This window comes from Aquarana catesbeiana, linkage group LG04 (genome assembly GCF_042186555.1).
Source record: "Aquarana catesbeiana isolate 2022-GZ linkage group LG04, ASM4218655v1, whole genome shotgun sequence".
Taxonomy (NCBI): domain Eukaryota; kingdom Metazoa; phylum Chordata; class Amphibia; order Anura; family Ranidae; genus Aquarana; species Aquarana catesbeiana.
In genome coordinates, this window is record NC_133327.1 from 1,262,935 (window position 1) to 1,278,408 (window position 15,474).

A 15,474-nucleotide genomic window follows, 5' to 3' on the forward strand; every position below is an offset into this window, starting at 1 on the left:
AAATCCCCTCTAACCTTTTGGCCAGTGTATGATCTGTGATGGAGGCCTGTACTGGGATGTGGTGTATGTATGATCCATAATGGAAGTGGTAATGAATGCTCTATAATATAAGATTATAACACAACCGTCCCTCTTTCAGGTGTTTTGCAGCTCTGGGAGACGTCGGCAAAGTCAAATTTCTGCGGGAGACCAATGAGATTGCAGAGCAGTCGGCAGCTGAGTATGTGAGTATCCTCTAGGATGGATGACAGGATTCTGGGCTAGGAAGGACATGTGAAGGTCTGGGATTGGGTTTTAGGAATGAGCCCTGTTATGTATCCTTCATCCAATGAGAACACATGGAGGCTATGAGTTATTTCCTTTTGGAGAGCTCATCTACTGATTAGGTGTCATGTGTCCCCAGGGCCCCAGTCTGTGATTGGTGCAGCTCCTGGCTGGTTAGGTCATTGGTATAGCTGTCTACCAGGCCCCAGTCTGTGATTGGTGCAGCTCCTGGCTGGTTAGGTCGTTGGTATAGCTTTCTACCAGGCCCCAGTTCATGATTGGTGCAGCTCCTGGCTGGTTATGTCATTGGTATATCTTAGTGGCCTCTTTTTAAACAAAATAAACTCCATTTTACAGCACTGCACCATGTGTCTGCTAAATCTTTCTACAATTTAAAGAATGTACGAAGTGAAAATCTCCAATGTTGGTAAGAAGCTATAAAATGGTGAAAGGCAGAGGGATTGGAGAAGAAGAAAATAGAGAAAAGACCACATGTACACAAGAAAACTGGAGAATTGTCCTCATGTGATTGAAATAAGCTGGAGCAACTTTATATGCAGGATGGAAACATGTAACGCTAAAAGCGTCCTTCTATTTCTTTCTAGTAATTTAGTGATTGGCAGCCAGTGCACCCCCAGCAGTGAAATCCAGATATATATTGCACACTAACCTCTATTCTCTGCTCCCAGGGTGGAGATGGCACCAAAAGTTACAAGGTTCAAGCCCGACTGGCCATGCTGGAGCGCAATTTCAAACTGGCTGAGATGATCTACCTGGAGCAGGTGAGATTATGTGAATGCCGGACTGAGCTAAAATGATCTATCTAGCGTAGGTGAGACTGGTGAGACTATGTGCATGCTAATGAGATGAGATGATCTACCTAGATTAGGTGAGACTCTGTGCATGCTAGAACTGAAATGAGGAGATGATCTACCTGGAGAAGGTTAGACTCCGTGCATGCTAGAACTGAGATGGGATGATCTACCCTGGACAAGTGAGACTCTGTGCATGCTAGGACTAAGATACAATGATCTACCCAGAGGAAGTGAAGTGTGACTCTGTGCATGCTAGGACTTAGATGAGAGGATCTACCTGGGATAGGTGAGACTCTGTGCATACTAAGAATGAGATGGGATAATCTACCTGGAGTATCAACGCACATTGGTACTGAGATGAGATAATCAACCTGGAATATCTGTGCGTATTGGTACTGAGATGAGTGGTACTTGGATCCATTTCCTGAATTATAGAACCTTGGCAGATTATTTAACTTTTTAAACATGCAATAAACTTATTGTTATCCTTTTGTATCCTTTTTTTTCTATTTTTCTATTTTCACCTCTAGAATGCGGTGACAGAGGCAATGGTCATGTACCAGGAATTACACATGTGGGATGAATGTATCGCTGTAGCAGAAGCCAAGGTATGCTGTGTGCGAGCGATGTAATGTGATCTCCTCACCCCAGATAGCACATAGAGGACACCACACAGAAGTCACTGGAGACACAGGAGAGCACAGGGGTCCCTGGAGGCACAGCAGTGCAAAGGGGTCACTGCAGACACAGGAGCTCACAGAAGTCACTGGAGATGCAGGAGCTCATGGGGGTCACTGGAGACGTAGGAGCTCACAGGGGTCACTGGAGACGCAGGAGCTCACAGGGGTCACTGGAGACGCAGGAGCGCACAGGGGTCTTAGGGGACGCAGGAGGGCAAAGGGGTCTTTGGGGATGCAGGAGCACAAAGGGGTCTTTGGGGACGCAGGAGCGCACAGGGGTCTTTGGGGATGCAGGAGCACACAGGGCTCCCTGGGGATACAAGGGCGCACAGGGATCACTGGAGACGCAGGAGCTCACAGGAGTCACTGGAGACGCAGGAGCTCACAGGAGTCACTGGAGACGCAGGAGCTCACAGGGGTCACTGGAGACGCAGGAGCGCACAGCGGTCTTAGGGGACGCAGGAGGGCAAAGGGGTCTTTGGGGATGCAGGAGCACAAAGAGGTCTTTGGGGACGCAGGAGCGCACAGGGTTCTTTGGGGATGCAGGAGCACACAGGGCTCCCTGGGGATACAAGGTCGCACAGGGATCACTGGAGACACAGGAGCGCACTGAGGGCACTGGAGACACATGAGGGCACTGGAGACACAGGAGCGCACTGAGGGCACTGGGGACATAGGTGCATAGGAGTCACTAGGGACACGGGCATACAGGGTTCACTAGAGACACGGGAGCACACAGGGCTCTCTGGAGGCACAGCAGCACACAGGGGTCACTGGAGGAAGGCACAGAGGACTGCTTAGGCTTAGTAAAGTGTTGCTCATACATCGGCACTTTGGGTGAAACTTGGAAGACCCGACACTGGATCCCCAGAAAGGTGAAATGAAAAGCATTTATACCTCAAAAATATATAAATCATCCTTTTTTGTGCTAAAGGCAAGGAGGCTGGCGTATGAAATAATCTTGATGTTTGTAGCAGTTCCTCATATTTTGAGTCTTCTACAAGATGGATGGGTATCTATAATGTATAAAGCTGCGGAGAGGCTGTTATTTCCTTCCAGGTTGTCCTCTGGTGATCTTCAGTCTTTATACAATGATCAGATATGGCAGTTAGATCGCCTTCTGCAGATAGTGCTGGTTATCAAATACTGTACCTTGATTAATCTTTGACTGAATTGTCTTGTCCCCCCACAGGGTCACCCTGAGCTGGAGAGTTTGAAGCGCAACTACCTGCGGTACTTGTCAGACAGTCAGCAGGAAGAGAAAGCGGGTGAGGTGCGAGAACAAGAAGGTGACTTTATCTCAGCTGTCAACATGTACCTGCATGCTGGACTCCCAGCAAAAGCTGCCCGTTTGTGTATGAGTCGAGAACAGCTCCTGGCCGATTCCGATCTTATTGGGAGGGTCACTGCTGCCCTAATTAAAGGAGACTTCTACGAGAGGGTGAGTAATACTATTTAATCTTTCTAGATGTCTGCATTACTTCTCACCTATCTGTAGATGACTCAGAACTCTTGACTTGCTCCATAGATCTTTATAAATCTCCTCTCACTTTCTCCATAGAACCTTCTAAATCTCCTCTTACTTTCTCTGTCAACCCTTATTAAAGTGGTATTAAAGGTTTGGCTTAAAGAAAAAAAAAAAACATGTCATATTTACCTGCTCTGTGCAATGGTTTTGCATAGAGCAGCCCCAATCCTCCTCTTCTCGGGTCCCCTGCCGGCACTTCTGGCTCCTCCCCCTTGACCAGCACCCCCAATAGCAAGCTGCTTGCTATGGGGGCACTGGTGCGTGCTCGCTCCCAAGCCCTGCTCTATGCATCCATAAGACACATAGAGCCGCGGCTCAGCCCCCCTACTCTCTCCTCATTGGCTCACTGGCTGTGATTGACAGCAGTGGGAGCCATTGGCTCCCACTGATGTCTCAGTTAGTGAGGAGAGGGAGTCCCAGGACGGCTGAGGCTCCCATACACATCGCTGGATTGAGAGGGGGCTCAGGTGAATATTGGAGGGGCTGTGGAGGGAACAGCACACAGAAGGTTTTTTTACCTTCATGCATAGAATGCATGAAGGTAAAAAACCTTCAGCCTTTGCAACCACCTTATCTCCTTTTTCTTTCTCTGCAGACCCGTCTAAATCTCCTCTTTCTCTGTAGACACTTCTAAATATCCTCTCACTTGCTCTGTAGACACTTCTAGATCTTTGCTCACATTCTCTATAGACACCTCTAGATCTTCTCTCACGTTCTCTATAGACACTTCTAGATCTTCTCTCACGTTCTCTATAGACACTTCTAGATCTTCTCTCACTTTCTCTGTAGACACTTCTAAATCTTATCTCACTTTCCTAGTAGACCCTTTTAGATCTAATCTCACTTTATCTGGACCCTTTAGGTTCTCCTCATACTTTCTCTGTAGACTCTTCTAAATCTCCTCTCAATTTTTCTGTAGACCTTTCTTGATCACCTTTCACTTTCTCTTTAGATAATTTTAGATTCCCTCTCACTTTATCCATAGATCCTTCTGCATCTCCTCTTACTTTTATCTGTAGAACCTTTTATATTCCCTCTCGCTTCTCCACAGACCCTTCTAGATCTCTTCTCACTTTCTCTGTAGACCCTTTTGGATCTCCTTTCACTTTCTCTGTAGATCCTTCTGAAATTTTCTCTCAATTTCTCTATAGACCTTTCTAGATCTCCTCCTTTCTTCTCTATAGACCCTTTTAAATCCCCTCTCACTTTTTTTCATAAGCCCTTTTATAACGTTTCCCACTTTCTTCATAAACCCTTCTAGATCTTCTCTCACTTTATCTGTAGACCCTTCTAGATCTTCACTCCCTTTCTATGCAGCCTCTTTTATATCTTCTCTCATGTACCTGTAATCTGTTCTACATCTCCTCTCACTCTGCCCATAGCCTATTCTACAGTAAATGTGTATAAAGAAAGCAGGGTTTTTAAACTATTTACATAAATTATTCTTGAGGCCTTGTGCAAGTTGCTGCATATATCGACATGCTCCCATTATTATATTCTACACATTTTCCAATATTCCCATTGTTTGTCATGTCCTACATCCATATAAGTTCTGGATTTTATTTCTAGACGTTTGTCTGATATTGGTGTTTATTGGCCTTTTTCAGGCAGGGGACTTGTTAGAAAAGATTAATAACAGCCGTCGGGCATTGGAATGTTACTGCAAGGCCAATGCCTTCAGGAAAGGTGAGTAGAACAATGGTGACCTAACATTGGGAGTCCCAGAACCAAAGTAATCTAACATTGTAGGTCCCAGAATGGTTGTAACCTAACATGGAGATCCCAGACTGGTAATGAACTGACATTGGGGCCCCCTGATGTTGGTTGTCTCAAACTGATAGTGACCTGGCATTGGGGTTCCGAGACTGATGGTGACCTTACTTTGGGACTTCCAGACTGATGATGACCTTACTTTGGGACTTCCAGACTGATGGTGACCTTACTTTGAAACCTCCCGACCGATGGCGACCTTACTTTGGGGCTTCCAGACTGATGGTAACCTTACATTGGGGTTTCTAGACTGATAGTGATCTTACTTTAGGACTTCCAGATCCAGAATGAAGGTGTGGGTTTACTCTCTTCAGGGCTGCTCTTACTTTGTTAGGTCACCTTTTATACTATAAGGATTATTGCCCCAGCAATCATCACAAAGTACTCATAGGGGTGATAGGGAAGGCAATTAATCATGCATGTGACATTAATGACACCAAGCCAAGGGTTGTTCTTCACTTCTCCTAAAACTCTTCCTTGGAGATGGTGCATATAATACACCTTGAGATTGGCTCTTGTAGCTTCATTATTTACTGAATTAAGGAGTTCACCTTATCACAAAAAATGTAAAGGTGAACTAACACCCTACACCCTCCCCAGTGCCCGCTGCACTTCTGATTGGTTAAGTAGTCCCATGCCAGCAATGCATGTGCCATCAGAATCACTCTGATCTGTTCCGGAAACTCTAAGGAAATAAGTAGAAGAAGATTGGTGTTTACAAATGCCCAGATGCATGGGCAGTGACATGTAATCATCCATGGATGGAAGTGCAGCGTGGACCGAGGGTGTGGGGACAGTGTATGGTGTTAGTTCCCCTCTTCATTTTTTGTGAAAAGGTGAACTTACACTTGAACCGATTTGGTTTTCATGGCTGTTGCTAGGGTTTGGTGGGCCCAGTGATCTCATTATTGGAATATGGGGCTGATTTATTGGTGGTTTCTTTCTTCTGTACGTGTCCCCAGCCGTGGAGTTGGCTCGAGTGACGTTTCCTACAGAGGTACTAAAACTGGAGCAGTCATGGGGGGATTTCCTGGTGCAGCAGAAGCAACTGGATGCAGCCATCAATCACTACATCGAGGCCGGGTAAGATATTGTGTGATCTGTATGCTTTTTTGTGTATATGTAGATATATAATATATGAGAGAGATCATCCATCATATCACTGATGTGCGGTTTCCTCACTAGTAATTCTGGTTCCATATTATATGAACAGGGCAAACTTATTCAAGAAAAAAGGTAAATCTTTGAGAAAAGGGGTGGGACTTAGACACGCTATACATAAAAACTTGTCATGCAACACATTTGGCCATTTGTGTTGGACAATATACATTAACTGAGCCCGCGCTGTCAGGTATGAAGGCTCAGTACTGGCGTGGGTGACTTGTAACAAGGACTGAGAAAGTCTGCTGTACTGGGAAGTAATACTTGAGTAAAAAACTATACAGTGAGTCTAGACCAGGGCTTTTTTTCAATAGGAACTAGGGGGAACTCGGTTCCACCACCTCTGGCTCAGGTCTTCTGCTCCCTGCTCACCACTATCACTTGGTAACACTGAAGTCCAGCTTCTGTGTTTACAAGGGATAGCTTATCTCCCAGTAGCTCCCACAGGTCAGATCTCCTGAGCAGATCCCACTGAGTGCCGGACAGGGACAAGGGAAATACAGAACAGGTGCCCAGGGTTCAGTGCAGTCATGGGCAGGAGAGGGTGTGTGGTAGGCTGCACCCTCTGTGGTCTCCATTTTTTCCCTGGTGACCAGTTGTTGATGCTCCTACTGCATGATCTCCCTTGCAAGTGACTGTAGTATAGTATAATATGCCGGGATGTACTACAGCCGGATAGTGCTTCAGCTTAATATTGCAACAAAGGTAAGACATATGACAGATGGTGGAGCTTTTAAGAAGGGGGGAGAAGATGAGGGCAGTGGAGGGAGGGGTTGTATGCAGAGGGAAGAGCTACTATTTGATGCCATTTGGCAGGTATGTGATTGTGGCGGGCATGGTTGAGTTCCTGCACCTATTCTCTGAGAAAAAAAGCCCTGGTCTAAACACTAGGTGAAGTTAGTAATGTATTAATTCAGATATTAAAGTAAAATTCTAACCATCAATTAATCATTTGTCTGGCACTCTCCCATCAATCCAGTACTGCCCCTCACAGAAAATCCCCCCCCCCCCCTTTACTAGATGGCGTTCCTTTTCTGGTTTGAATGAGGACCATTGTTATTCAGTCAAATTCCTTTGAGCCCAGGTTGTCATGAACCCGCAAAAAATGTCTGTATTTGGTGATTGTTTTTGGTCAGGTGTGCGGTGAAAGCCATAGAAGCTGCAATTGGTGCTCGGCAGTGGAAGAAAGCCATCCACATCCTAGAGATCCAGGAGCCAAAGAGCGCCAGCGAATATTACCTGAAGATAGCGCAACATTACAACGCCATACAGGAGTATGAGGTCAGAGGACAGCTGTGACATCCCAGACAGTGACATGAGCCAATATTTGGCATATGTACATCAACCAATCAGAACCCATCTGTCTCTGATCAGAGGTAGCTTAGTGTGCCTAAACCTGCTGCCTCATTCCTGGTCCCAGGATTACAGTTACCACTGTCTGCTCTCCCACCAGGAAGGAAGTGAGGGCAGTCCTAAGCAGACCTGTGACCATACTTTTCTGATCTAACCCATCTCCTCTATTCTGACCTTTGAGCTGACCGCTCTGATCGAACCTTTCCACTCTGACCCAACAGCCTTGATCCACTCCGATCTGACCTCTGTCCTAATAACTCTGATCTAACCTTTCATCTCTGATCTGACCTCGCAGCTCTGATTTAACCAATCTTATCTGATCTGACCTCTGACCCGATAGCTCTGATCTAACCCATCCCCTCTTAAAATGGTTGTAAACCCAGACATGAAAAATCAGCAAAGCATATCCCTCTTTAGTGCGTACTCGTCTCAATCAAGAGCACAGAGTGTCTTTTCTGTCTGCTGCACCATTCCTCTAATATTGGCAGGAATCATTTCTGACAAGTTTTCCTGATACCAAGAGGTAAAAAGGTGACAGGGGAGGCAGCTCCGGCACACAGCCTGTGAATGGCAGCCTCTGACCTGTTCCTGTGTGCTGTGTGAAGGGGGGTTTGTCCCTACCCTCCAATCAGCTCTCCTCACTGAGCTCTGCAGAGTGTAACTTCAGCTCTCCGCCCCTTTTTTTCTGAACTCTCAGACAAGCTGTATAAATTCAGAGCAGCTGTTGAGAGAAAAATTTGGCAGATAAAGGGGTACAACTTATGTAGGAGAATGTTTTCATCTCTGTGTATCACCTGAGGCCAGTCGCTCCACTGGGTATATGGAAGGGTTTACTACCACTATGACTGACCTCTGACCTGTGTTGTACTTGTGGAAAGTAGAAAGAAATTGCTGGGGGTTCTTGGGCTTTATCAGTTATCATTTCAGTAATCCTGTAAGATGTATGCCTGTCTATCCCCACCTCCCTTCATGTTTATTCTGGCTCTTGTGTTTTTAGACGGCCGAGCAGCTCTATATTAAAGCTGGGAGGAGTAAGGACGCCATTGACATGTACACACAGGCTGGCCGCTGGGAACAGGCGCACGCGGTATGACCTATTACTCATCATGGCTGTATGTGGCGGAAGAGGGGGTCAGACAAGTGTCGTGAGGGAAACTGGTCATGTTTCTGTCCTTATTTTATAGCTGGCAGTGAAGTGTATGAACCCAGAGGACGTGTCCGTTCTGTACATCACCCAGGCCAAGGAGCAGGAGAAGCAGGGCCGCTACAAGGAGGCCGAGAGGTGAGATGTCGCATCAATCTGGGGTGCTTTTACATTCCATCAAGATGATGGGGATGCAGAGTCACTGCTAAGGAAGTGGTAAGAAGTAAGATGGTAGATTAGTCTGGGGAGAGTTCACTGGGGGCCAAGGATCAGGGCGGGGCCTGCAAGGAGTCTGAGAGGATAGATATCACATAAATCTCAGGTAAGTTTACTTTCAGCCGAGGAGAGAAGAGAGGCAGGGTGACTACAAGGAGGCAGAGAAGGAGGATGTCACAAACATCTGGGGTGAGTTCACTGGGGGCCAAGGAGCAGGAGAAGCAGGGCCACTACAAGGAGGCAGAGAAATAAGACGGTACACAAGTCTTGGGTGAGTTCACTGGCAGAGGCGGCTCTTTAGTTAGCTGGTTGGCAGGCCGTTGGTCAAGTGCGCTGTGACATCATAGTGATTGGCGCCTTTCCAGCCAATTTGAAACCATCTGCAAGGAGGGGGTGCAGGGGAGAGGAGGTCCAAAGTCTGCAGGCGATTACAGGTTAGTGTGTGACAGTCAATCACTCTATTGGGGGTCACAGATGTAAGGGGTGAGAGGAGACCCTAAGGTAAGGGGGGGGGACACTGATAAAAAGGTCCTCCTTATATCACTGTCCTCACTCCCCTCTTATGTCAGTGAACCCCTTTACCTTAGTGTATTCACTCTGCAGACTCTGGTGTAAAGGGGAACTGTGCGGACCCTAATGTAAGGGGGAATGTTGTGGACTCTTGTGTATAGGGGAACTCTGGTGTAAGAGCTTCTCTGGTCACTAGAGCCCCCCCTTACATCAGAGTTCGCAGAGTACCCCCTGTTATGGGAATGATTAAGAGCTCCAATCGAGCCCAAGGTTATCTGCTGCTGTCTCTAATTGAAAAGTGTGGATATGCATGCATATAAAAGTAAACACTCTGAGACACGCTCCGCTCCGTTACTTCTTACACTTCTAATTTATTCAAGGCGGTGCTAATGTTTTATACACAAAAATACGTCATTGCTATGTTAGTCTAATAGGTACATCTCATTGGTTAAGATAAAAAAAGAAGATGGAGAATCTTCATAACGAGGTTTGGCTGTCCTTGGTTTTATCTTCAGTTCCGCGTTCTTCTGATGTGTGGGATGTAGGGGGTACCCGCCATTTTGAGAAAAATATAGGAACAGAGCAAACCTGTATACTTATATAATGAGTAAGGAGAAAAATATGTATGCACATAAGAAAATAGACATTTTCAGATTATTATTATTATTATTTACATCACATTCCTTCACAATCCCCCCTAAAATGACTATTTTCTCTTTTCTGTCCCTAATACTAAAGGTCCCACTTTGGCCTGGCCCTTCTCCTCAGCAACTCTTTTAGGCTGTATATAGAATTGGGCAGCAACTGTTCACTTCCCTCCTCGATACAGCTGGAGAGGTGCAGTCAGGCACTATCCATCCCTATAACCCTATAGGATTGTGAGATTATGAACAGGGAGTGACTGTAGAGGAGTGAAGGGTTTGTCATCTTCCATCATAAGGAGGTCCTCTTCTTCTTGTTGGAGAAATGTAGGTGTGCTATTCTCTACAGCCTTGCTCATTAACTTTTTACAAAAGGTAGAATACAGCATACAATCAGGGCTAAAAGAACCAGGATTATTAATACCGTTACCCGTATCTGGGCGAGCACCTTCTGCCACTCACTCATCCAGCTGAAGTATTGATCCCATGGGTCTGTGATACCTGAGTTCTTCTTCAACTCCAGTGACAGATCTTCTAATTTCTTTATAGCTAAAGTAACCTTACCATTTGGCCCAGTATTATCAGGAATGTATGTACAACAGGCTCCCGTTTTTTCCTATGATTTTACAAAACACCTCCTTTCCCAGCTAGCACCATGTCTAAGGCCATCCGGTCCTGGAATGTCATGTAGGAAGTGGGGGCTAACTGGTCAGCAATTCCCTGGAGGGCATCTTTAGTGTAATTTACAAATCTCTGTTGGTTATAATATATGTAGTGTCAGGTCACCTAGAGGCTGGGTGACAGATGCACACCGTTGGGATCAGGAGTGCACCGCAAGGTAGTGGACCCTACGGGTGACTGCTGCGGATTGAACCCTGGGAGGTTCGGGAAGCAGGTCTACTGGATCACTGACACAGATCCCACTGGGAGCTAGAGCATAGATTCCCCAGGGCGCGGAGTCTAAGAGCCAGCAGGTGTTCACCAGAGCCTTTAATGGTAAGGATGGACTGCGCTGCAGTCTGGCTCCAGGTCGCGGCCCCCAGGGTCTCACAGCTCACGCTCACCGTAGACTACAGGAGAAGAGGAAGGAGGCAGGCTGGAACATCAGGGTCACAGGCAAACAGGGATGGTCGGGAACAGGCCAAAGTCGGTAACAGGAATCAGATGTAGGAAACACAGCAAGTACACATAGAAGCTAACACACAATGGTTGATCAGCACTGCTGGCTTGCGGTGCACAGGTTAATATAGGGTTCCCTGATAGGGCCTGGGGTGGGGCCATGCTTAGAGGAGAGGTTACAAAAGCAGTCAGGTGAGGGTCAGCTGGTCTCTAGAGATGAACACATGGAGACAGGTATGCTGATCGACAAACTCTATTGCATAACCATGACATGTAGTTAATCCAATCTACATTCTTGCTGACAGTTGTTATGGGGATCAAAGACTCAAAACCAGCTTTTACCTGATCCCTGGCTTTAAACTCATCAGGGACCCCCCTTGTAACCCCTATGACATGTATGTATACATGAGGATCAAAGCTTCCGGAGAGAGCTGCTCGCTTCCTCCTCTGACTGTGTGCTGGGTCAGTGTATGTATCAGGGGTATCTTTGGTTAGGATATGGGGCTTTCTATTTTCATCTTTTTTTTGTCTAATGCACTCTGTGGTCGCCCAGTCTGGCCCTGTGTTCCAACCCTCTGGCCCCCACAGAAACCACAACTCTGTCCCCAGTAACTGTCTGTGTGACATATATATATGTCCTTACCATCAGAGATATCACTGTACCAATGGCATCACCATGAAGGGTCAAACGGACAAGGTACTATGTCACAGTAATCTAAGGTAAAGGTGGTCACATGTGTACCTGAAGAGTTACACCAAAACGTAATTATGTTATCATTTTTGTGATGGCCACCTCCTGGGCCCCTCCCCCCTAGATCAAACAGAAAAAGGATATGCAGCGCCCGAAAACACGCTCTCCTGCAGTGATAAGCGTGCATTCAGGTGTTCTTCCTGGCCAATTTGACTGAGGTGGCTGTGGTCAGCAAAACTTGGAATGGACCATCATAACTTGGCTCAAGTATCTCCAGACAGTAGTTGGTGTGTTCCTGTATCTAATTCAGGATCTGGAATGGAAGAAAACACCTGGACATGCATTCAGGTTAATTCTCGTGATAATGTGGTTACATAATTAGTCAACACATCAGACTGTAACTGTAACTGTTGTGGAAAGTAACAACCAAGTCTGGGAGCTGAACCAAACAAAATTTCATAAGGGGATAGGGCATGTTTCCCCTGGGGGTGTGTCTGACACTGAACAGGGCAATGGGCTAACTGTCTGGCCAACTTATGTTAGTCTCTTGGGCCATCTTTAACATCCTCTTTTTAGTGTCCCATTCATCCTTTCTACCTTCCCGCTACTTTGAGGGTGGTATGGGGTGTGTAGTGCCAACTGAACCCCCAGTGCTGCCCAACTCTCTTTAGTAAGGGTTGCTGTTAAGGCTTGTCCCTGATCTCTCAATATCACCTCTGAGACCCCAAATCTACATACTATCTCACTTAGTAGTTTCTTAGCTGTGGTCCTGGCAGTCGTGACCACTTCCACTAGAGCGTATTCGAATCTGCCACTTCTTGGCACTTGAGAATGATCAATTTGCATCCTCTGGAATGGGGTATAGGGCTTTTGCCAGGTGCTTCTTCTGTGTTTTTTCTGTGCGTCCTGGGTTACATTTGGTGCAGATAATGCATGATCTGCAGAAGTTGTCGGTCAGTGGAGTAACTCTTGGTGCAACACTTGTTGATAAGAGAGTTCATAAAAGTCTTTGTCAAGTGGGCAGCTCCATGTGCCCATTGCACCACGGCTGGGTACATACTCCTGGGTAGACAAGGCTTCTTGTTGCACTCGAATAGTCCATTTCTGAGAGTTGTTCCTCTCCGTTTCCAGCTTTCCTTCTTATGCGGACTTGTTGTTTCCTGTAGTTCTTTTAGATAAACTCTGTCCACTGGGAAAGTCTGTAAGGTAAGCACGGGGTGGTCTTCTTCTACCACCCTACTGTCCACTTCCCGTGGACCACCAGCTGTCTGTTTGGCAGCTGAATTGGCTAGATGATTGCCTTAAGCTTCCTTTGAGTTCAGTTTGTCGTGTGCTTTTACTCATAATAGTCACTTGGGTTGTGAGAAGCAAGGCATCAATCAAGTTTTCACAGGTGTTCCGGCAGCCATCAGGAATCCTCTGTCCTAGATAACACCATAATCATGGGCAATGCTGAAAGCATATCTTGAGTCCATATGAATGTTGGCTCTTTTTCCCTCTGCCCATTTACATGCTGTAGTAAGTGCTTACAGCTCTGCCTCCTGTGCAGACATCACCGGTGGTAAGGCTTCAGCTTGTAGAACAGTGTTTTTAGTGGTGACCGTGTGTTCTGTGTGGTCATGAGGTAACAAGTCAAGACTCTACTCCTCCTCCTTTCCCCCCTCGAGAAGTGGAAGAAGGGTGGTAGGGTTCAGTGTTTGACAACTTAATAGAGTAATGCTGTCCAGTAGGAGGGAACACAGGAGTCTCAAGTGTCTGGTAGTGGACAAGTGTTTCGGCTGGATCTTGGTTGAATATGGCAACAACATCATGGGGAGCAAGCAGAACGAGGCAGTGTCCGAGGACCAAGTTCAAAGTTTTGTCAAGCAAGGCTTGTATAGCAAAGCCAGCTCGCAGACACAATAGGCCTCCTCTTGCTACCGCATCCAGCCGACAGGAATAATATCCTACGGGGCGTAGGCTGATGCCGTGTGATTGGGTGAGTACACCTGCAGCATGTCCCAGACGTTCGGATACAAAGAGCTTGAGCGTTTTGTCGTAGTCTGGGAGCCCTAGCGCCTGAGATGGCACACTTGAGGGCCTCAAACTTAGATATTTCTTCAGGAGACATCTGGAAGGGTCTGATTGCAGAGCATCAGTAGGAAGGCTTCTGGAATCCATGCTCTGCACTAGGAAATTAGTCCAAGGAAAATGACAGGTGTTGAGCACCACTGCAATTTGGGCTTTGAGGCTCTGCAGCCCTGGTTGGCAAGATAGCACAACAGGCTTTCTGAGGTGACTTCAACAGGGGGTAAGTCAGCTGCACAAAGGAGAAGGTCATCAACATGTTGGAAGAGAATCACTTCCGGGTGTTCCTCTTGTCATGTGTCAAGGATGATAGCCATAGCTTTTGCAAACTGGCTTGGAAAGTTCTGTGCCCCTTGTGGCACAACTGTTTAGGTATGTTGCCGTTTCTTTCCGTGGATGAATGCGAAAAGGTACCAGCAGGAGGGGTGAGGGTGGACACTGAAGAAAGCGTTTGTAAGGTCCACCTCTGTGAGGTATTTTGCAGTCAAAGGCATCCACAGCAGGTACCTGGTTCTCCTTTAGGATCCTCTTCTTGGGGTTATTGTGGTTTCCGGGGCAATGATGCGCCCTCTTTTAGCTTGACTGAAACTGGTGGCACCTTTTAGTGACCGTTGTCTTCCGGTCCTGTGGACCATAGGCACGCAGGGATTCTGTCAAGTACTTCCTGCAGTATTGAACTTGAAGTTTTTACTTCATTAAGTGTCATCAGGAGAGGCAGAGAACACAAAGCAGATTAGTCTTCTAAAGATAGGGGAGTATGTAACTTCATCCCCCCTTCAGGCGTGTCCTGATTGAGGCCTGTAGTCTGGACAACACATCAGCTCCTAGTAGATTCAAGGGACATGTAGAGGACACCACAAATCTGGCAAGCAAATCAGGAAATGTCCCCACTTGGAGTGGCTCTACAAATGGACTGGAGCGGAGCACCCCATCCACTCCCACGCAGGAAACGTGTGTGTCTCTTTTCATAGTGGGAGAAACTCAGATCATCAAAGGCCTGTACGAGTTTAGTATACTTCTTCAGACTCCCCTTTATCTTGGGTAATATCTTGGATTGTGGTCTTCTGATCCATCAACTTCTCCTTTGCCCAGTTGTGGAGTTGTGCACAGAACTCCACGCCTGAGGTGTAGGAAGTGGCACTTGTCAGGCTGGCATCATTGAAGGCTGTCTGCATGACTGGCCAAAAGACATGTCCTGCTTTGATTCGGCATAGGCTGATCAAGTCTCTCCAGGCAGCTGAGTAAGTTTCTTGTATCTGCACTATCCTGTGGTAGAAGGGAATTGGCTGCTTCTCTGGGTCAGGCAGACTTGTCACTAAGGCCGCTGCTTGTGATAGAGTAAAAGAGACATACATCACTGGTGCCCCTTCTGGTAACCGAGACTGTTGTTGGGGCGGGGTCTGGCAAGAAGCACTGTTCCTTACGGTTGCCAGCATGTGTTTGAGATCCTCTCGGAACTGAGAGTCTGGAGCCGGATTGGGGGTTAAATCAGTGGGTGGCTTTGCTGCCTGCTGT

General features: G+C 46.8%; 1 protein-coding gene across 1 annotated transcript in view; it reads left to right on the plus strand.

Annotated features, from left to right (window-relative positions):
* The window catches only part of IFT172 (intraflagellar transport 172), a 119,662-nt gene that overhangs the window by 58,342 nt on the left and 45,846 nt on the right, over positions 1-15,474 (plus strand). The window contains exons 19-27 of the mRNA XM_073624715.1: positions 140-224; positions 954-1,046; positions 1,610-1,687; positions 2,952-3,200; positions 4,895-4,973; positions 6,020-6,140; positions 7,355-7,499; positions 8,569-8,658; positions 8,756-8,853. Of these exons, the coding sequence (XP_073480816.1) occupies positions 140-224; positions 954-1,046; positions 1,610-1,687; positions 2,952-3,200; positions 4,895-4,973; positions 6,020-6,140; positions 7,355-7,499; positions 8,569-8,658; positions 8,756-8,853 (1,038 nt within the window). The remainder of the gene's footprint in view (positions 1-139; positions 225-953; positions 1,047-1,609; positions 1,688-2,951; positions 3,201-4,894; positions 4,974-6,019; positions 6,141-7,354; positions 7,500-8,568; positions 8,659-8,755; positions 8,854-15,474) is intronic.